Source organism: Spinacia oleracea, chromosome 2 (assembly GCF_020520425.1).
Source record: "Spinacia oleracea cultivar Varoflay chromosome 2, BTI_SOV_V1, whole genome shotgun sequence".
Classification (NCBI taxonomy): Eukaryota; Viridiplantae; Streptophyta; class Magnoliopsida; order Caryophyllales; family Amaranthaceae; genus Spinacia; species Spinacia oleracea.
Genome location: NC_079488.1, coordinates 67,144,540 through 67,166,718, shown reverse-complemented (window position 1 = coordinate 67,166,718; position 22,179 = coordinate 67,144,540). Strand labels below are relative to the sequence as shown.

Here is a 22,179-nt window from a genome sequence, read left to right as displayed (position 1 = left end):
ATTAGACTTAGCAATAAATGCATAAATGCAAACTTGGACCAAGGGCATTATTCCCTTCATATATAATCCCGCACGCATCGTGTGCATATAAGTATAGTTTACAATAGGCAAATCCAAGGTACTGTGAAGAGCCCAATTAAGTGGGTAGCTCCTCCATGCGATGTGATAAAACTCAATGTAGATGGATCACTTGTTGTGGATGATTGGGTTGGTATAGGAGTGGTAGCAAGTAACTCGAGTGGTAGTGTTATTTTTGCTTTGTCTAGGATAGTCCGAGCCCGTTGGCCGGTGAAAACTGCCCAGACAAAAGCTATAGCTAATCTATTAAGTTGGGTCGCAGATATGGTCTTACAAGGGTGATTCTAGAGTCGGATTATCAATTTTGGATCTCGCAGTTGTCGAAGGGTGCCATTTATTTTTCCGACCATGATTCGTTCTTAGAAGATATTATGTCTTATAGTACCTACTTCAATTCTATTGTCTGGTGGCATGATCGAAGGGATGGCAATGTTGTATCTAGGGGTGTTAACGAGCCGAGCCGAGACCGAACTTAAGCAAGCTCGGCTCGAGCTCGAAACCTGTAACCTTAGGCTCGGCTCGAGCTCGAAGCTCGACGAGCCTTGAAAACTGAGCTCGAGCTCGGGCTCGAAATTAAGCTCGGTTAGGCTCGTGCTCGGGCTCGAAACCAGGCTCAATTCGGCTCGTACTCAAAGTTTGACAAGCCTGGGAACTAATTTAGCCCAATTCAAAATAAGTTTCAGGCCAAACTAGATACAAGACCCAAAAATGGTATTATTTGGTGCCAATCCAAACTCCCTACTAGGCATTTATTTTTATAAGTGGTTCTAGTTGGCTACTTATTTGTATTTTCCCATGTGGGAGAATGAAACTTCCTCAAAAAATATAAGTCTCAACTGTTGGGAATTAACAAATACGATTCTCTCCAATCTTCCCTCTTCGGACATCAATCGCAAAGCTTAGAACAGATGGTGAAGTTCCCTCGTTGGTGAAGATACTGGTGTGTTCATTAGCTTGCTAGGTGAGGACTGAGGCCCGTCACTCAAATTTCTTGACTGGCTTAATTTCGAACGGCCAACAAACTTGATGTAGGACTTGACGACAACAAACTTTGATTCTGCATTTTTATATAAAATTGATGATAAGAAGAAATAAGGTGGGGTTTATTCACTTTTTGGGCATGGATTTCACCATTTTTATTATTCTTGAAGCTAGAAACTTAGAGAAATAAAGATAACTCTGAAAATGATATGAATATGTGGAGAAAAATGATATGAATAAGATTTTTTTTGTTTTACACATCCTTAAAAGTAGGTAATTAGTTAAGCCCATTGCAAGGAATAATCCAAATGGCCCATATAAAGAAAGATTATTGCCAATCCGTATGAGTTAATTTATATGCATCTCACTCTTTCATTCGTTTGCAATCAACCGATGTGGGATAGTCTCAAGTAGTAAAAATTACAGTATTATTCTTAAAATACTCGAGCTTGCTCACGAGCTTTCGAGCCGAGCTTAGGGTAGCTCAGGCTTGGCTTGTTAAGATCTCGAGCCGAACCCGAGCTCGAATCGAGCCCGCCCGAGCCGAGCTTTGACCGAGCTTTAGCGAGCCGAGCATCGAGTAGTTCACGAGCAGGCTCGGCTCATTAACACCCCTAGTTGTATCCCATCATGCTAGTTCCTTTAATTTTGGTATTGAACAAGTTTGATAGAATCACTGTCCTTCAGAGATTTCTCCTTATGTACTTGGACAATTTGTCCATTGATTAATGAACTAGCAGCTCGTCGTTCCCAAAAAAAGTATAGATGGAAGTGTTTTTATTTGTATTGAATAGAACACTAGTTATTGGCCCGATGCCTAGAGTATTTACATGTATCTTGCAATTATTTATATTAAAAAAATTCACTGACATAAATTGTAAATTTCCTTATATTACACAAGAAGTACGTTGTTTAAAAACTAAAATTGATTAACAAACTTTTTGAGTAATTACTTGATTTGTTTACTAACGTTTTGTACTTCACTTATCCATACTATTTTATACGAAATTTATTAAATTACACATTGTACATTGGGTTATAAACATTTAAAGGGGAAAATATACTTTCTCAGCTAAAAAGTACGGAGTACAATGTTATTTTTCCTATATTTATTACCTACTAACAATTCTATGTATGATTTGAATAACCTTTTAAAGAAAAATATTTGGTATATGTTTTTTTTTTAATAACCTTTAACAATTCTATTTATATGATTTGAGTACGTATAAATATATATTTTTTGACAACACAAATTCTTATTTACAATGGGTGCACAATAAATATTGTACACCGGAGTAAAAGTTGACTCAAAATGCTTAAAAGTTACATTTATATATGTAAAAGTTATCTATTTTTTAATGATAAATTTTTTCATTTGAATAAAAATTATTTCTTCAAAATCACTAATAATGTATAAATTAATCGTTTGACCCTTTAAAATGTTTATCTAACTTTATAATATAAAAATTACAGAAAAATAGGTTAAAGTTACGAAAATTTGCATAAAAGTTATCTTGGTGTACAATAAATTTATTGTACACCTTGTACGCGCAAGACCTTTTGTTTTAACAACTCAAACATTGGACATTAAAGTTTTACTTTAATAAACTTATTTTTTTTGATTGATTTAGAGTTAAGTTGATGAATAAGAGTTATGGTTAAAACTTTATAAAGTGAAAGCTAGATCATGAGTTGAGTTCCGCCCAGTCAATCTCCATGATTGGTAAGTGAAACATATCAAGGGTGTTTTGGTAAATAAATTGTCAAAATATACAATCTACATATTTAAATATACAATCTCTTTTTACATTAAAATTATTTTCTTTTATTTTTATTTTTGTAAAATATCAAATATATTGTACATAGTAATTTTGTACTTTCAAGATAAAGTATATGTTTTATTTTAATTTTAATTAAAAACAAACAAAACAACAATTAAATGGTTTGGATAATAGTGCTGATTGCCAAGTCACTAATCCATACACACATTAACTAAATTTCCTTTTTTCTCAACAACTTTCAATAGGATTACAGATTAAAAACCACAAAGATCACTAAAAATCACATTTCTGAACTTGTGACTCTTTGATTATTCGAAAACCCAAAAACTCAAACCTTCGAAAATCCATAAACTTAAACCTTCGAATAAACCCAGAATTCCTAAACCCAGAAACCGTAAACCATCGAAAATTCCTAAACCAGAAATTTAGACCTTCGAAAAACCCAGAAAATAAAACGAACAAACCCAATCAGCAAAGCAACGCAAACCCAGAATTTGATGAAGCAAAACCAACCCCAAACCCAGAAAAAACAAATCGACGAAGCAACGCAAACCCAAATCCAGAAAAAAGGACGAATTTGATGAAGCAAACAACGAACAACCCAACCCAAATCTCCAGAAAAATCAAACCCAAATCTCTAGAAAAAACAAACCCATAACAAATACGAAGAACAGAGCAAAATACAACTCACAGATCAAGTGAATCAGAGAAAATTTATTCAAATTAAATTTGGGATCTTTTCATTAAGTAGTTGAGTGAATGATTTCTCAAAAAAATTCAGAAAAATCAAGAGAAGAATTGTATATTTTGAGGAGAGAGAGAGAGAGATCGCAAATTAGGGGAAGTGATAAATCCAAGGAAGAATTTCACTTCTTCCAAGGAAATCGCCTTTAAAAAAATGTGGATTTCCTTGGAAGAAGTAAATTTTTCCTTGGATTTATCACTTCCCCAAATTAGGGTAATGGAGGAAGAGAGAGAAATGGTGAGGTGAAGATAGGATTAAAGTCAGCAAGAGTTTCTACGTGTGAAACCCATAAATGGGCCCAAAAAACTGAAACAAAGAGTTGAACCAAAGTCAAGAAGTACAGTTTCCAAATTTGTATTTTTAACTTTTTAAGGATAAAATTGGAATTAGATATTGAGAACGAGAGTATAATGGGAAAATATTAACGACTTAAAATAGAAACATGCACATCATTTAACGACACCGAATTAGGAAAACAGACACTATATTTTGGGACGGAGGGAGTATATTTCACGAACTTTTCAGAAAGGCCGATCTACAATAATATATTGTGTGGCGGCCTAAAAGAGGAAGGTTATCCGATCCACACATGTTCTGTTCTTTTAGTTACCCTTATTAATGTTATTAGTTTTCTTTATTATAGTTATAAGTTACCTTATTTTTAAGGCTATTAGCTCAAATGATAAAGCAATGTATAATATTGTACATGGTGTGGGTTCAAGCCCCATATAGCCTACTACCTATAATACACTTGTGTATTGGTATATTCTCATTGTTGATGCTATATTGGTCATAGTTATAACTTGTAACAAACATATCATTCTTGATTTGGGGGTCACTTCATTGTTTATTGTTAGGGTCACATTTTTCATTGGTTATGGTCACATTTATCCTTGAGTAAGATAACTTCAGTCCTCGAAATAGGTCACTTATATCTTTGGTCGGATTCACTTTTATCTTTAGTTTGGGTCACATTTTACCTTGAGCGAGTTTTATTTTTCACTTTTTACGAACTGGGTTGGATATACAGTAAAATACCGTAGATCGGGTGCACTCAAAAGTTTTTGAGTATATTTTTTCATTATAATTACGAGAATGCCACTTAATACGCCAAGCAAGGGTATTGTTTTGAAATTTCTCTCATGAGTTTGCCAGATTTAAACCGGGGCTTACTATTTACCGCCCCATATTACTCAAAACCGCCCCGCTATTTTTCCTTATTTTCCATTAGTATCCTTACTTAATCTTACTTTTCAATTCTCTCCCACCACCGCCAGCCACCACCTCCGGCCACCACCATCACATCATCGGCGACAAAATGGCCGAGTCTTCACAAGAGGTTTTTTTTTTGTCCGGAATTTTTTTAGAAACTTATGAATTTCTAGCTTGTCCCATGGTACAGGCTTATGAATTTTAAGTTTGTACCATGGTACAGGCTTATGAGTTTTTAGGTTCGACCATGGTATTGACTTATGCAGTTTAAGCTTGTACCATGAAATGAGCTTAAAATTCATAAGCCGTACCATGGAAGGAGCTAAAAGTTCAAAAGTCTATTTTTTTTCCTCCAATTACATTAAATCAAATGCAATAACAAATCAAAACCTTAAATAATATTTATTTATGAATATTTAGCTTGTACCATGGTACATGCTTATGAATTTTTAGCTCCTTCCATGGTACAAGCTTAAACTGCATAAGTCAATGTCATGGACGAAGCTAAAAACTCATAAGTCTGTACCATGGTACAAGCTTAAAATTCATAAGCCTGTACCATGGTACAAGCTAAAAGTGCATAAATTTCTAAAAAAAGTTTCGGACAAAAAAAAACCCTCTTGTGAAGACTCGGCCATTTTGTCACCGCCCACGTGATGGTAACGGTGGTGGCCGGAGCTAGTGGCCAGCCGGCGGTGGTTAGATTTGGGGTGGGAAGGTAAATGAGGATGATAAATGTTGGGGGTAAATAAAGAAGAGTATATGGGTAAATAAATGGGACGATTTTGAATAATATTGGGCGACTTTTAACGCTCCACTTTAAACCTTATACGGAGTATCTAACAACTTTCAAAGGAAAATTACATTCGAGCTTTTCCAGTCTTTCTAGTACTCCGTAACAGTTTAGCCATCTTCCCAAGCAACACCTTGTTAGATAGAGTACTACTGTAATTAACTTAACAATTCCATTTGATAAAAGATTACGAAATATAATTTAGAAAATGACGACCCAACAAGAAGATCCTGCTGATGATAGAGAAAAGGGGGATTTGAAGAGAAAAATCATAAAAATTGATGCTAAAAAGGCGTTTATTGGAGCTGGAGCTAGGTTGTTCTTCTACCCTACCCTCCTCTACAATGTTCTTCGCAACAAAATTGAATCTGATTTCAGATGGTGGGATCAAGTTGATCAGGTTATTCATCAAATCTTTTGAAGCCCCATTGCCATATTTTGTGCTATTTTAATCTTATAGTTAGCTTATTGAAATTCTATTTGTTGGGGTTTGATTTCTTGCAAAGTTAATGCTTTAAATTTGATGGTATTTGAATTGTATGGTGTTTGATCGTTTAGTTATTTTGATTGATTTGTTGATATTTGGTGAAATTAAATGGTGGATAGTTATTATAATATGGAAAGAAATTTATATCTTTGATTTTGTAATGAGGTAAAATCAAATGGTGGGGAATTCTTAAAATTCAGAAGAAAAAAATTGTGATTGTGATTTTGATTTTGTATTGTTTTTGAAGCAGTTTTTGTTGTTGGGTGCTGTGCCATTTCCTAAAGATGTTCCAAGATTGAAGCAACTTGGTGTTAGTAGGGTGATTACCCTTAATGAGCCATTTGAGACATTGGTTCCTTCATCTATGTACAAGGTCAGTACTACTTTAGTCTTTACGTGGCCTTGTTGAAGTGATTTAGTAATCTAGCGTGTTATAGAAATGCTTGGTGGTATCCAAATTTTAGAGATTGCTTACTAGTATCATGCATGAAACCGTAATGCGGTTAGACTACAAAGAAATGAGGTTGATACGAAAAGCGAAAGTAAAGGGGAGTTGTAGCTCTTTGCCAATGTTGGTTGTGCTAGCTAACTTCCTCGTTTTTTAGTTACATTGCAAATTTGCACTTTAGAAGAGTTGGTAGCTGTGTGAACAAGACTCGTTAATCAACGAATATTTTTTATTCACAAAGCAGCTTGTACCGTTATTCTTGGAATTCTTAGTTTTGTTATTTTGTTCTGCATTCATGTATTAAGCATTTCTTGTTTGCTGTTGCTTTACTTGCTTCTCTTTCAATGTACTTGGGTTAGACCGAACATATTATTTTCATTGATACAATTGAAGGTACAAAGCAGAAGCTGATGTTCATAACTCAGATTAAATCCTAGAGCTATGAGGCAGACTTCTTAGTTGTTGGCCCTTGAACTTTTCAAATTAAATCCCCTCCATGGTTTGGAGACTTTGAGTGGCTTACATGACTCGATAAAGTTTCCATTTCAATAGATTAAAAGTATCTTTAGAGAATGAAATACATTTTTAAGAGACGTATGAATTAAGGTCTAGCCAGCTCGAGGTTGCAAGAAATATAATTGCTTGAAGTATAGGGCTGTGTATACTTAATTGTATTCATGCAATTTCCTTCTGCCTTTGAGTTATCCTTCAGCTGCTCAGCCTGAAACACCTAACAGAAATAAAATACCATGGTTATCCTAGTTTATCAATCATGGAGAATGGAAGTACAAAGGTTGTGAGTTAATAGTTACCTGTGAACTGGATATCGGGATACAAAATACATTTGTATTGAGATATATTTAGGAAAAGTCGAAAATATATTTTTAGGAAAATATATATTTAGGAAAATAATTGTTACTCCCTCTGTCCCAGATTAGTTGTTACACTTACCTTTGCACAAAGTTTTAGGTGATAAGTGGTTGTTTGGTTATCAATTGTTATTTTATTGAAAAAGTAGATGTGATAGGAGTTAGTGGGGTATTTTTTTTAATTGAATGAGAGAGGGTGTGGGGACAAAAAAACAATTTAGTGGGAAGAGAGACAATATAATAATTGTGGGGTCATTCCTATTTTAAAAGTGTAACAACTAATCTGGGACGGAGGGAGTAGGATTTATCTTTACATATTTATCTAGTTCTTTACTAATTTCTAGATTTCCACGTTTATCTAGGGATAGGATATTTTATGTGCTTGTACTATAAATATTGTTTCGTGATTGATAATGAACGCAAGCCGAGATTCACCGATTCTACGTATTTGACTAGAGAACGTTTTTTTTCAAGAATAATTTAATATGGCTGGCGGTGAAACTCCACCACCACCACCACCACCTAAGATTGAACCTAATTCACCATATTACCTCGGAGCGCAAGACCGACCGGGAGATTTCATCACACCCACTCGCCTAACAACAGATGATTATGAATCTTCGGTGGCCGATATACAAACGGCATTAGAAGCTCGAAGGAAATTCGAATTTCTGGATGGCTCGATCAATGAACCGGCACCCCCTTGCACAAAGTCCTATTGGACAGTGATTAATGCGATGCTCATATTGTGGATCACGAATACGATAGAGCCCGATTTGAAGACATCCTTGTCATTCAGAGAGGCAAAACCCTTTTGGGATCACCTCAAGCAGCGTTTCGCTCAAACTAATGGCCCTCGTATTCAACAATTGCTTTCTTCAATCGCAAAGTGTGTACAAACCAAATTAATGCCCGTTTCTGTGTACTACGGCAAGCTGCATACTTTGTGGCAGGAACTTGATCGACACGAGCCCTTGATCTCGTGTTCTTGTTGTGCTTCGTGTTCGGCACGGAAATTGCACGAGGAGCGTCGAGCACAAGCACAAGCACACCTACATGATATTTTAATGGGATTGTACCCTGAATTTTATTTTTCCCTATGCACAAACATATTGGCTGCGTTTGGTACTCAGCGGTTTGAGCTAAAATTAGAGGATTCAATCAAGTTAGAGGATTTGACCGTTGAAATCCGCTAATGCATCTGTTTGGTAAGTAGCGGTTTGGGTTAGCTGATTCTCCCAAATCCACTAAATTGAAGACGCTCCTCATCCAAACGTTTTGTAAGTAGAGGTTTCAATATTTATTGCTAATTACGTATATACCCACTACTGACTTCACAAATGAAACATTTTCCATTTCACTCGACGAAATACCAGTTAATTTCATTCCCTAAAAAAATAAATTTGATTCCTCTTAAAAAAGATATGTACCAGATATTTCCCTAAAAAAGATAACAAATTTTTCATTGTCAAGTAAATGACCATTTTCACGAAAATTGCTAAAAACTCAATATAACAAAAAAAATTGCAATTAAAATTGATAACTCTAATGATTAGATAAACCGAAGGGGGGACATAGCAACCAGCGTATTATTGCTTCATCTACCTCACCTCTATGTTGCATGTTGATTAAATTCATGATCGATCATATGGTGGACTGGTGGAGGACAGGGATGGCAATGGAAGATGGAGGAACAAGAGAGCAAAAGGGATTATTTTGAAGAAAATGAGAAAACAAATACGGAGTAAACAATAAATTAAAGGGGGTGTGATTTTTTATGGTTGTGTGAAGAATGAGCTGGACTAGGAATGTGGGCTTAAATGTGGGTTATCATTTTTTAATGTTTCCTTTTTGCATTATTAATTCGTAATATGGTGAATGGTGACAGTAATAACTAATAACCATTTTTCCAAAAGATTGGTGTATGTTTCCTTTGTGCCCTTAAGAATTATTTATTTGTCAAGTTTCATTGCATTTTCACATCTTATTAACGGGAAAATATTTATCAAATAAGAAAATAATATACAAGGATATGCATTTATATCATTTTATAAACTCAAATAACAAATTTATTCATACTCATTAAAAATAGTTATTAGTCATTTTACACAATCAAACAGCTATTGCAATTCATTATTTACCAAACAATTCAATATGACAATGTCCTTATTTGTCATTTTACATATTCAAACAGCAAACAGCTAACAGCTATTTACCAAACACTTTTATACAAACTGCTAATCCAATCAGCTAGTCAAAACTGCTAATTCAATAAGCTAGTCAAAACTGCTAATTCAATCCGCTACAGCTAACCGCTAACCGCTAATCACCAAACAGGGCCATTATCACAAGACCCTCTCCAGAGTCTTGATAGAGCGTACCAGTTGGTTACATAGGAGGAACGTGTGCGTACATCGAAGCAAGAAGTCGAGTCCAAGCCATCTGAGGCAATTGGGTTCACTGTACGGGCAGGGGCAAGGGCGGGCAAGGGCTGACCGTGGTCGGGGATGAGGTTCTGACAGGGAAGAAAACAGGCCATGAGGCCTCGGGTTGCTGGGCGAACTCGGTCTGTGGTTATTGCAAGAAGAAGGGACACCCGGAGAGCCGTTGTTATGAGCTTGTGGGCTATCCGGATGCCTGGCCCGAGAGCAGGAAGACTCCCACAACAAGGCAGGGACGTGGCCAAGTTTGTGCTAATGCTGCTGCAAGTTCGTCTCCTTCGACATTTGATTCCACTGCTTCGGCCTTGGGTCAATTGTTCACGCCCGAGCAGTGGAACTGGAAGGCTATATTGGGTCTTATTGGTAATGCTAAAATTCCCGACAATAGATTGAATGGTAAGTTTGATGCCTCGTCTTGGATTATTGATATCGGAGCAACTCACCATGTTTCAGGAGAAAACTCTTGTTGTTTGACACACAAAAATTTGAATGCCCGGTTGGTTTTCCGAATGGTGAAAAGGTAGTTGCCACTTTGGTGGGATCCGTTCGTTTATCTGAAAAGATTACACTCACCGGAGTTCTTTATGTTCCAAATTTGAGTTGCAACTTACTTTATGTCTCTCAACTTAATGATGATTTACAAACTATTGTCCAATTTTATTCTCATATTTGTGCTATACAGGACCGAACGAAGGAGCTGATTGGAACGGGAATTAGGAGAGACGGATTGTACTACTTTAGAAAACCGAATTTCGTGTCTACTATTGAAGCTACATGAAATTTGGAGTTGTGGCATCATCGGCTCGGGCATCCTTCAGAAAAAGTAGTTAAGTTGATTCCTCATGTTAGTAGTAATAACGATCATTTAGATAAGGGATGTGAAGTGTGTATGCGTGCTAAGCATCCGAGACAAATTTCCTTTAAGTGATAATAAAGCTTCTCGAAGTTTTGAGAAAATACATTGTGATTTGTGGGGTCCATATAGAAACGTTTCGTCGTTTGGAGCTCGTTATTTTTTTACAATAGTTGATGATTTTTCGAGAGCAGTTTGGATTTATTTGTTAGTTGATAAATTAGAAGTATTTCAAATGTTTATGGCTTTTGTTGCTTGGTTGGTAGACAATTCTCTCAAACAATTAAAGTAGTTCAAAGTGGTAACAGGACCGAGTTTAATTGTTTGCTTGAATATTTTAATGCAACCGAAATTTTGTTTCAAACTTCTTGTGTGGGTTCTCCGTAACAAAATGGGAGAGTTGAGAGGAAGAATAAACATACCTTGAATGTTGGTCGGGCATTGCGTTTTCAAGCAAAATTATCTATTTATTTTTGGGGGGAATGTGTTCTTGCTGCTGCTCACTTAATCAACCGTACCCCTACTCCTCTTTTACTGAATAAAATACCTTTCGAAAAACTTTTTGATAAACCCCCCTCTTTTGATGCTATTCGAACCTTTGGGTGCTTGTCTTTTGCTCATAATCAGAAAACCAAGGGAGATAAGTTTGCTAGTCGAAGTCGTAAATGTGTTTTTGTTTGATATTCGTTTGATAAAAGGGGTGAAGATTGTTTGATTTGGATACAAAAGTATTTTTTGTTTCACGAGATGTAAAATTCTTTAAGGAGGTGTTTCCGGTGTCCGAAGGATGTAAACACCACGAATAATGAACATTTTGATCAAGAAATTCATGAGGATTTTGCTGAATTAATTTTGGACAATGAAATTGAGGTTGGCGAATTTTTGGGTGAGCAGCAAGCCCAACATCAGACCTAGCATCTCCTGAGGCCTCACCAGCGCCGGCTGGGCCGAATCAAGAACAGCATACCAGCAACTGATCTGGCCGCTGGGCATTTGTCTATAGCAGCAGCTCCAGCAGTACGTGAGCAGGAAATGGGCCGCGAGTTTCGTGAAAAATTTCCGAACGTCTTGTATCGGGACTTTGTGACACATACTGTTTTTGTTAATAGTATGTCCTCATCTTCTTCCTCTTCCGATCTCTCCTCAGACGCTCCTTATCCTTTAGCACATTATATAAATTGTGACACTTTTTCTGTAAATTGTCGGAGATTTCTTACAACTATTATCAAGGGTAATGACCCTAAATCCTTTAAAGAGGCTATGAAGTACGATGGGTGGACACAATCAATGAAGGAGGAAATCCGGGCTCTTGAGAACAATGGAACATGGTCTTTGGAACATCTCCCGCCGGAAAAACGTGCTCTTGGTAGTCAATGGGTGTAGAAGACCAAGTATTTGTCAAATGGGGATGTTGAGCGCCTCAAATCAAGATTGGTAGTGTTAGGCAACCACCAACACGAGGATATTGATTACAATGAAACATTCACTCCAGTGGCCAAGATGACTACAGTTCGTGCCTTCCTAGCAATAGCAGTTTTAAAAAATTGGGAACTGCACTAGATGGATGTCCATAATGTCTTCTTGCACGGTGATCTAGATGAAGAGGTGTACGTGAAAGTACCTCCCGGATTTGAGAGTTTGGAATCGTCTTTGGTGTGTCGGTTGCGCAAGTCGCTGTATGGCTTGAAACAGGCTCCTAGGTGTTGGTTTGTGAAATTGGTGCCGGGTTTTAAAGGCTATTGTTTTCTTAAATCCTACTCAGACTTTTCTCTCTTTACATTAAGGCAGTATTCAAATTAATGTCTTAGTTTATGTGGATGATCTTATTATTTATGGGAATGATTATGCTGCACTTACCATTTTAAAGCTTATCTTATTGATTGTTTCAAAATGAAAGACCAGTCCTGGGAAGTCTCAAATATTTTTTAGGCATTGAAGTGGCTCGTAGCTCATTAGGATTGTTTTGTGTCAACGAAAGTACACTTTGGACATTATTTCTGAAATAGGTTTATTGGGAGAAAGCCAAGTGTGTTTCCCATTGAGCAGAATCATAAGCTTGGCCTTGCTACTGGGGAATTTTTGCAAGATCCCGAATCATATCGACGACTTGTGGGTCCTCTTATTTATCTTGCAGTCACTCGACCAGACTTGGCTTATTCGGTTCATATTTTGTCACAATTTATGCAAGAACCTCGCATGGAGCATTGGGAGGCGGTCCTTCGAGTCGTTCGTTATTTGAAAGGGACTCCCGGTCAGGGTATTTTGATGCGTGCAGATAGTGAGTTGACATTGGAAGGTTGGTGTGATTCGGACTTGGCGACCTGTCCCCTCACTCACCATTCTTTGACAGGATGGCTAGTGTTTTTAGGCCAATCTCCGATTTCTTGGAAGACGAAGAAACAAAATACGTTTTCACAGTCCTCTGCCGAAGCTGAGTACAGGTCTATGGCCACAATCACTTGGGAATTAAAGTGGCTAAAAAGTCGGTTGTTGAGTTTGGGTGTTCATCATCCTAAGGCAATTAAATTATTTTGTGATAGTGAGTCCGCGTTGCATATTGCGAAAAATCCATTTTTTCACGAGCGAACAAAATATATTGAGGTTGATTGTCATTTTGTTCAGGATGCAATAAATGAAGGTTTGATTTCACCATCTCATGTTTCCACACGTCCCAATTGGCGGATATTTTCACAAAAGCTCTCGGGAAGGCCCAGTTTGATTTTCTCCTTTCCAAGTTGGGCATTTTTGAATCCCATGCTCCAACTTGCTGGGGGTATTGAGATATATTTAGGAAAATATATTTTTTTGAAAAGATATTTTTAGGAAAATAATTGTTAGGATATATCTTTACATGTTTATCTAGTTGTTTCCTAATTTCTAGATTTCCACGTTTATCTAGGGATAGGATATTTTATGTGCTTGTAATATAAATATTGTTTCGTGATTGATAATGAACGCAAGCCGAAATTCACCGATTCTACAATTTGTGAGTTGTGACCTTCCTTTTGTGGGCTCCTTTCTCTTGCTGGCCTATATTTATGCCCTTTCCATTTTTTTTCCCCGAAGGCTGTCAAACACAAGGTCTTTGATCATGAAAATCATGATGACCTTTGCAGCATGTGGGATTTTTGTGTGTATGTTTGAACAACTAGACTTGCGGAACAACAGGCAGACAGGCCACTGAATTTCTGAAATTTACATCAGCAAGATCGATCCTTGTGGTTCCTGAAAAAACGTCTTCAGGCATTCCTAATGTTTTCTGAATTTGTTGTGATTAGCTAGATCCTAGTGTTAGTTTTGGGCCCTAAACTTAGGCACTTCTTAATCAAGGATCTATGTCATGCAGTCCCCCATAGAGAATGTAAAAACTCATCTTTAAGCAAATAGTGTTGATTAGTTGAATTCTGCATATCTTGATTGACATTGACCAACTTTATCAGATATCATGATAAATTGATAATCAATTGCAGTCCCTTTCAGTTACTATATTTTCAATTCAGAACTGTGTTGTGAATCTCTTGGTTTAGACTAGTGTTTAGTTTTGGTCAGGTTATGCTCAGAGATTCGGTTGTTCTTCTTGGATTAAATATTCACTAGCTGATATGTCTTATCAAACTAGCTGAGGCACATTTTTCCTAAGACATTCTTCAATTAATAGTGGACAATGAACATAGTAAAAGAAACAATGTCCTATGTTGGAATATGTTTTCTAGAATGCATTTTATAATATGCTTAACTTAAAGGGCTGTGGTGTCAGATATTGCTTCTCGGAACTAGCTCATGTCGTTGAGGTTTCTCACAAAGTCATGAGGATATTGTGTAATATGAACTGTGAAGTAGCCATCTACTGCTTTCTTTGTTCCTTAATATTGTATGATAGCTGTGAATCTGTGATGAGTGATGACGATTATTGTGCCCTATGGATTTATCATTTATGACCTTCACATGAGTGCGCGTTTTCCTGATTGGTAACTTTTGCGTCATTATTACTGTTAGATCTTTCTTAGATATCCGGATTTCCACAAACTGTCCTTTTCTGTTTGTTATGATGTTAGTAAAAATCCATTGGCTTTCTTATGAAGAGTACAGAAGCAAACTCTATGTGGGAATGCTGTTGCAGGGTTAAGGCAAGATGCTTATCCTCCATTTAGGTGGACCGTTTTAAAAGCACCATGATATGATATGGAGAAACTTGGAGTTCTTTGTCATGATGTGCCTGACTGAACTTCCATAATGATTCTCTTCTACTCCCGTGTGACGGTTTGGGGGGGATTTCCTTTATATGTATAAACTCTGATTGTGTGTGGTTTTTTTGATGTGAAGTCAATGATATGATATGCCGTTAATGTTTCCTGCTGTTTTCTCTAGCAGTCTTAGGTCACACTCTCATGTTTTATACTAGTAGTTTCTCGGTTTTAGTTTTCTCTAGCACTTTTTCATCTAAATATTGTTTTTATTGTACTTAACACGTCTTTCCAAAAGGTTGATTCATATTCTTGAATGGCCTTTTATTTGAGCTTATGGTGCCTACTCAATGCGATGTTTGCATGTCTCCTTCATGCCGCCTCCCCTTTCACCTCCAAAAACTACTTCCTACCTCGTAGTTTAGGCCACACTCTCATGTTTTATACGAGTAGTTTCTCGGGTTTGGCACTCTTCTCGATCTGGTTGTAGGTTTTTCTTTAAGCTTCCTTTGATTACCCGCTTAGTAAGAGGTAATAAATTGCGGGAGGGTAATTAACATGTGTACAATTTTGTAAGGAAAATCCATGTTCATTACCATAGTAACGTACTTGTAGCTCTTTTTCAATGTTGGACTAGGAAGAAAGTGGGGTTGATACGAAAAGGAGATTTGTATTGAGCTCTTATTTAATGTTGGTTTAATGTTGGTAAGCCCAAAAGGCATCCCAAGGAACTCGTAATGACCTTCGTGTGTCCTAAAAGCAGTTTTATGAGTGTCTTCGGGCCGCACGAGTATTTGATGATAACCTGCCCGGAGGTCGAGTTTCGAGAATATCTTGGCCCCATGAAGTTCATCTAAGAGTTCATCGATCACCGGAATGGGGTACTTGTCTGGTACCGTCTCTTTGTTCAAGGCCCGTTAGTCCACGCAAAAACGCGACGACTCATCTTTCTTTTTAACCAACAAAGCAGGACTAGAAAATGGACTAGTAGAGGGTCGTATAATACCTGCTTCAAGCATCTCTTTGATTAGCCTCTCAATCTCATCCTTTTGGATTTGTTGGTAACGATACGGCCTGACTCCAACCGGGTTGCTGCCCTCTCTCATCACTATTGCGTGCTCGTGGCCTAGGTTGGGCGGCAGACTAGTTGGTGTTTCAAACACCCCACTATTCTGCTAACACTTCTTGCAAGAAGTTGAGTTGTTCTGTTTCTGTAGTTGCTTCGACCAACCCTGCTTGATTAAACTCGATCAACATGCCACCTCTTTCCTTCTGTAACAACCGCATCATGGCCTTGAGTGATATTTTTGAACGGGCCAACGACGGGTCCCCTCTAAGTGTCACAGTGGTTCCCCGAACCTGATATTTCATTTCCAATTTGTAGTCATCGGGCCTAGTTTCTCCAACAACTGTATACTAAGAATCACGTCCGAATTTCCAAGCTCCAAGGGCAGGAAGTCCTCCTGGATTTCTATCTCATTTAATTTCAGTTTCACCTCCTTGCATACTCCTTCCCCTCTCACGTCCTCTCCATTGCCCAACGAGACCCCGAATTCCACCGACTCTGTTATTGGAACTTGTAATTCCTTAACTGCCAGGAGGGAAATGAAATTATGAGTGCCCCCGGGTCAACCATAACCACCACCTCGCCTTCCCCAATTTTACCCACCAATTTGAGTGTTTTTGGATTTGTGAAACCAACAATGGAGTTAATTGAGACAGCAATGGGGTTTACCTCTTCCTCCGGCACCTCTAGGCTCTAGCGCAAGAAATTTGCCGCCATCCCCTTCCTCTCCGCTCTCTTCTTCCTTCACCAGTAGAACACGCAGTTCCCGTTTCTTACATTGGTGACCTATACCCCAACATTCGTCACATCGGAAGCATAACCCACGAGTCTTTTTATCCTGGAATTCCCGTTTGGTGAGACGCTTGACTTCGCCGGAAAATCGTGACCGAGAAGATGAAGTTCGCTGTGGAGCACTGGAGTTTGAATGGTTGTTGGATTGATATGACCCTACTGATGACGCAGGTAGTTTCACTCCTGACCCTTTTGAAAGTGGATTGTAATGGGTTGATGAAAGGGCATGGGATTGGGCTCCAGCTGCAGAAGAGTTTGAATTGGGGGAGTTTGAATTAGGCTGACTAGTAACTGGGTTCTTACAAGAGAACTGCCCGTTTCTGTTTGAACCGATCCCGCTTTTTCTTACCGATTTCGTTCCTCCACCCGAATGGAAAGATCCATGGTCTCATCCAGAGTATATGGGTTCAAGACCCGAATTTCAGCCTTGATATCCTCTTTAAGCCCATTAACAAACTGCCCCATCATTATACTTTCTGGAACGCCATCAAGCGGCGAAACCAATTCTATGAACCTCCGTTGGTAGTCTGCCACGGTGGTGGTCTGGGTGGTGGCCAGCCACTATTCGTACAAGGAGCCAGCATTGGTGGGGCGATATTTTGCCAAAACTCCCGTCTTCATCTCTGCCCAATTTTTGATCGGATTCCGGCGTGACTCGAAGGTATACCAACGCAGAGCGTCGCCTTCCATGGATACGACCGCGGCATCCATTCTCTCACTCTCTGACAAGCGATAAAGCTCGAAGTACTTCTCTCCTCGAAGTATCCATCCATCTGGGTTTGTTCCTTCAAAGAGGGGCATATCTAATTTCCGGTATTTGCAATTTCCGCCTCCACCACCACTGTCATCATACCTTCTGTTTTTGTCAAAACCGTGCCCTGTTTCACTTCTGTTTTCACGGTTCTTAGAGAATACCTCATCTTCAGCATGGTTGGATGTGAACCGGTTCTGTCTGGCAACCAGACCCTTCACCTCTTCTTGAAACTTTTCCTGGTCCCTTTCATCGCGGCCATCTGGTTGTTTTGATCCTCCCTGAAACGGTCGAATTTCCCTTCTAAACGGGTTGTTGCAGCATCAATATTCTCCTGGTTTTTCTGGGCGTCTTCCACCCCCTTGGCCAAGAAGTTTTCAGCCAGCGTTTCTTGAAAAGCCTCCATGCCTTCCGCCAGTACTTTCTGAATGGAACCCTCCATCCCTTCGATTCTTTGAGTCACCTCTGCCAGCCTGTCTCCAAGGCTTCAAATCTCTGTGTGTTGGAGATGCTCTTTCTTTCAAGGCTCGTACTGCTCTGATACCACTTGTAAGACACTGCTCAACCACCACAAGATCACAGCAAGAAATAGAGAAAGGGAAATTGATTTGATTAAGAACACTTCAAGATTCTGATTACAAGGGCAGTAGCTTGAGGCTACAAATCTCCAAAATAGTAGCTTTAGGCTACAAGTCTCTTTTCTTAACAAATTACACAATAACTTTCTCTTTCCTCTCTACTGCTATTTATGCACTAGTGCTTTCTACCCAATACATCTCTAATTAATGCTGTCTTCCCTGCTCTTCTTTGTCCTCTAGCTTGCCTACGGGTTACTCACCAACCCACTGCTATTCTTGTCTTGCGTGTGTTGTTGTTGTGGGTGGCTGCTGCTTCTGATTCTTGCGCCTTCTGTAAATCAGAACAGGTGTGTCAGAGCAAGGGTGGTGGTCCATTACAATATGGAAAAAGAATTTGCTGACCTTCATTTTGAATACACATTTTCCTGACTGGTAATTTTTCCTCATTCTAATTGTTGATCTTACTTGGAGATCCTGACTTCCACAAAACTATCCTTTCCGGCCTGTTACGAAGTTGCTTGAGATTCAACGCCTTTCTGATTTAGAGGCAAGAAAACCAACCTCTATGCAGCTGTAGGGTTAAGGCAGCATGTTTTTCCTGCACTGTTGTTGGGACCCTTGTTGAAAGCACTATTATGTAAGGTGAGGAACAGCTTGGAGTTTACCTCACAGAATTTTCATGGTGATTGGCTTCTTCTTCTGTGTCATGGTTTAGGGGGATTAGATGTGTTCAATATTCTTTAGTGCCAACTCATTGCTGTGTTTGCGTGGCTCTTTAATGCTGTCTCCCTTTCACCTCCGAAAAGTAAAAAACACTCCTGCCTACCTCACAGGCCACACTTATATGTCATACGACTATTTTCTAGGGTTCACTTGCACGCTTCTTGATCTGATTGCAGCTTTCTTTAACGTTGGATAGTTAAAAGAAATTTCCTTTTCCCATTCTTCTTCTGCAAGCTTCCTTTTGTTCAGTTACGGACATAGTTCATATTGCTTTGTTCGTTCTAAAGGCTCCCGTGTCCTTGATTAAAGTGTTTTGGATTTTTAGTATAAACGTCTTGGGGATAATTATTTTTTATTTCCAGTTAGATCTTCTTATCATTTTTCACAATCGGGAATTCTGCTAGGTTTTAGATCTTTTGTCACGAGTTTGCCTACATAATCTTTTCCTTTGCCAGTATGTTTGATGTTCAGATGATTTTCCCTGTGCAATAATTGCTGTGTCCCTTCTTCAGAGCCATTCACTGTTCAGCATGATGAGGCCGATTTGATTTTAGTGACTCTGTTTAGATGCTAGCAATTTATGCTCAAATGTCCTTAAAAGTTCTGACCTTTTGCTTCATGAGGTGGACAATGACTCTAACTTCTTGGTCTTCTTAGGCTCATGGAATGGAACATCTTATCGTCCCAACCAGAGACTACCTGTATGCTCCTTCTTATAATGATATCAATAAAGCAGTAGATTTCATTCATAGTAAGTGAATATTGGCATGAATTTGGTTTCTTGTACTGCTTGAGTATTGTTGTTATGCAATAATAACATTTTTTGTGTGTGTGTTTTGTGTAGGTAATGCATCTTGTGGTAGAGCTACTTATGTACACTGTAAAGCTGGGAGAGGACGGAGCACAACCATTGCACTGTGCTACCTGGTACTGTCTTTTGACTCTTTTCATTGACAGCAATTATTAATTAGTTGCGAAATTACTGAAAAGTAACTTCTCATGGTCTCTGTTGTTTGGTGTGTATTTCATTCGTTAATGTTTTTGACAGGTCAAGTACAAGAAAATGACACCATCTACTGCTATGGATATGATACGTGCAAAACGACCTCGAGTGTTATTGACTTCTATGCAGGCCAAGGTATGCCTTAAGAAGCTCAATTTCTTTAATTGACGATCTTTGCCTCCGTATAACACTACCCAAACTTCCCCTAGAAGAATGGAAACTGTACTGCTGTTTGTCCTCCATAGGGATTTGGAATGTAGGAACCCAATAGATTATAGATGCAAGAAACTTTATGTTAATGCTTAAAACTTGCATAATACTTACATTTTCTCACCTCTTTACTTTGTATCTTCTCCCTTCCATCCCCCTGATCGATTTCCTTGAATAATGCTTGAAGATCCGTAAATTCCCAAAATACGTTATATTGTTAGTTATTTCCCACTCTACCGTCCACGTCAGCTGGGTATAGAGAAAAGTATTTTTTTATTTCCGGTTCAACTTTTGGCGGTTTGGTTTCAGAAGAAACCGCCATTTGACTTGGCGGTTGAATGGGGTAAACCACCATCTCAAATGGCAGTTTCTTCTGAAACCAAACCGCCAATTGAGTTGGCGGTTTTGTATGCCTTACTTTCAAAACTTGCTGACAAATAATAGTTGTTACGTTCCTTCCCTTTTTTTGGGTAATATAAACCGCCAAACCAAATGGCGTTTACTTAGGTAAACCGCCAATTGAAATAGCGGTTTCCTAGTTGAACCGCTATTTCAGTTGGCGGTTTATTGCTGAAAGATTAAAAAAAATTGAATCGGGTTAATGACTGACGTGGACGGTAGAGTGAGAAATAACTAAAAATATGGCATATTTGGAATTTACGGATCTTCCAACATTATTCAAGGAAATCGCTCCATCCCCTTCCTATTCTGAGGTTATTTTTTTTATTAATTCTCAATATGGAAGGAGAAATATAGGTCTTGTTCTCTTCAACTTAAAAACAGTGTAAATTTCAGCTTTAGCTAGTAACAAGCAGTTACTGCGTACAACAAAATACCATCGAATCTGTAAAAAATCAATTTCAATCATACAGGTTCACAGTGTTTACCTCAAGGATTAACTGGTGGAGTTATATTCCACCTAGTACAGCAAGCTGGGGTTGGAATAACTTATGTAGAGTAAGAGATAAGCTGCAGCAAGTATTTCTGATAAACCTAAAACGCTAAAAGTTACAAATTTATGCAGCCTGTAAATGACTCAAAGAAGATTCTAGAGAGTTCAATGGCACAGATGGGTCTGGAATAGGCATAATTTGGCTCAAAGGCGCTTGTGAGGATGATAGCTAGCTGCCTTGGTGTAGTTTGGAGCCTGAAAATACTCTAACATCTATCTTTCAGATGCAAGTATAGAACAATCTGCTATGAGCATATCTGACAAATCTGAAACCGGATAGGGGTAAGATATAATGAGATGGACAGTTTGGAAAGTTTGGGATAGGAGATTCACAAAAGCAAAGTACAAGCAGAAAATTTGGCTAGCTGTTGTTTATTTATCATCTTTAGAAGGCTAGGAATTATGCTTACTGCCTACTGGAATACAGCCGTTGGCCCGTTGCTTTACCACCTAGGGGGTGTAATTACTAAATGTTTTGCTCGCCTTCTTTTGAGCTTCGTTTGTATGGTGTTTGGTTATTGAGATAAATATAAGGCTTAAAAACAAATTTTATTAACACCCATCTCTAAGTGAAGCTATACCCATTCTGGAATCTGGATGATTATATACGTAGTTTTATGTTTGGATGCTTGCAGTGATATCTTTGAGCGCGCCATTTCAATAAACTGTTAAAATAGAAAATTAATACCATTGTTGTATGTGATTTATCATTTTGTTAATGAATTGATTCTACTCTTTTCTTGCAGGCTGTTCAACAATATTATAACACATGTTTCCCTGACAGTGGGCACTCTGATGAAGTTTTGGTAACACAGGCTGATCTCGAAGGATACAAGGAGACTTCTGATTATACTTCCGGTAACAAATTCCCAAAACAAGTTGCAACAACACTTTCTTCCCTGCTCTCAACCTTGACGATTGCTTCTAGTTGTGTGTCAATTCGTAGTCAGCATCCAAAGCAAACTTCGTGATAGTTCAAATTTCCCAGGAATTTGTTACTTCTTTTCAATAGATTTGATAAATTGTTGATTGTCTCTCATTGTACAAAACCTGTATATTTGGCCTCTATATTGTAGGTACTCAACATACTTGTAAATATAATATCAAAAGGTTTTGCACGCGTACAATAAATTTATTGTACACCAAGATAACTTTTATGCAATTTTTTTTTGTAACTTTAACATATTTTTCTGTAACTTTTATATTATAAAATTAAAAAGTTGATAGATAAA

At 38.1% G+C, this 22,179-nt stretch overlaps 1 protein-coding gene across 2 annotated transcripts; it reads left to right on the top strand.

The window, feature by feature from the left end:
- The first annotated feature begins 5,658 nt into the window (after nucleotides 1-5,658).
- On the top strand, nucleotides 5,659-22,123 carry LOC110793493 (phosphatidylglycerophosphate phosphatase PTPMT2). 2 transcript variants are annotated; one of them, XM_056836929.1, is made up of 6 exons: nucleotides 5,659-5,990; nucleotides 6,325-6,450; nucleotides 19,440-19,533; nucleotides 19,627-19,709; nucleotides 19,831-19,920; nucleotides 21,694-22,123. In XM_056836929.1, exons 1-6 carry the CDS (start codon nucleotides 5,799-5,801, stop codon nucleotides 21,916-21,918), a joined length of 810 nt encoding a protein of 269 aa, XP_056692907.1. In that variant the 5' UTR covers nucleotides 5,659-5,798; the 3' UTR covers nucleotides 21,919-22,123. The 2 variants fall into 2 exon arrangements, with proteins under 2 accessions (XP_056692907.1, XP_021854064.1); XM_021998372.2 differs by having other exon boundaries at nucleotides 5,660-5,990; nucleotides 6,328-6,450.
- The last annotated feature ends 56 nt before the right edge of the window (nucleotides 22,124-22,179 follow it).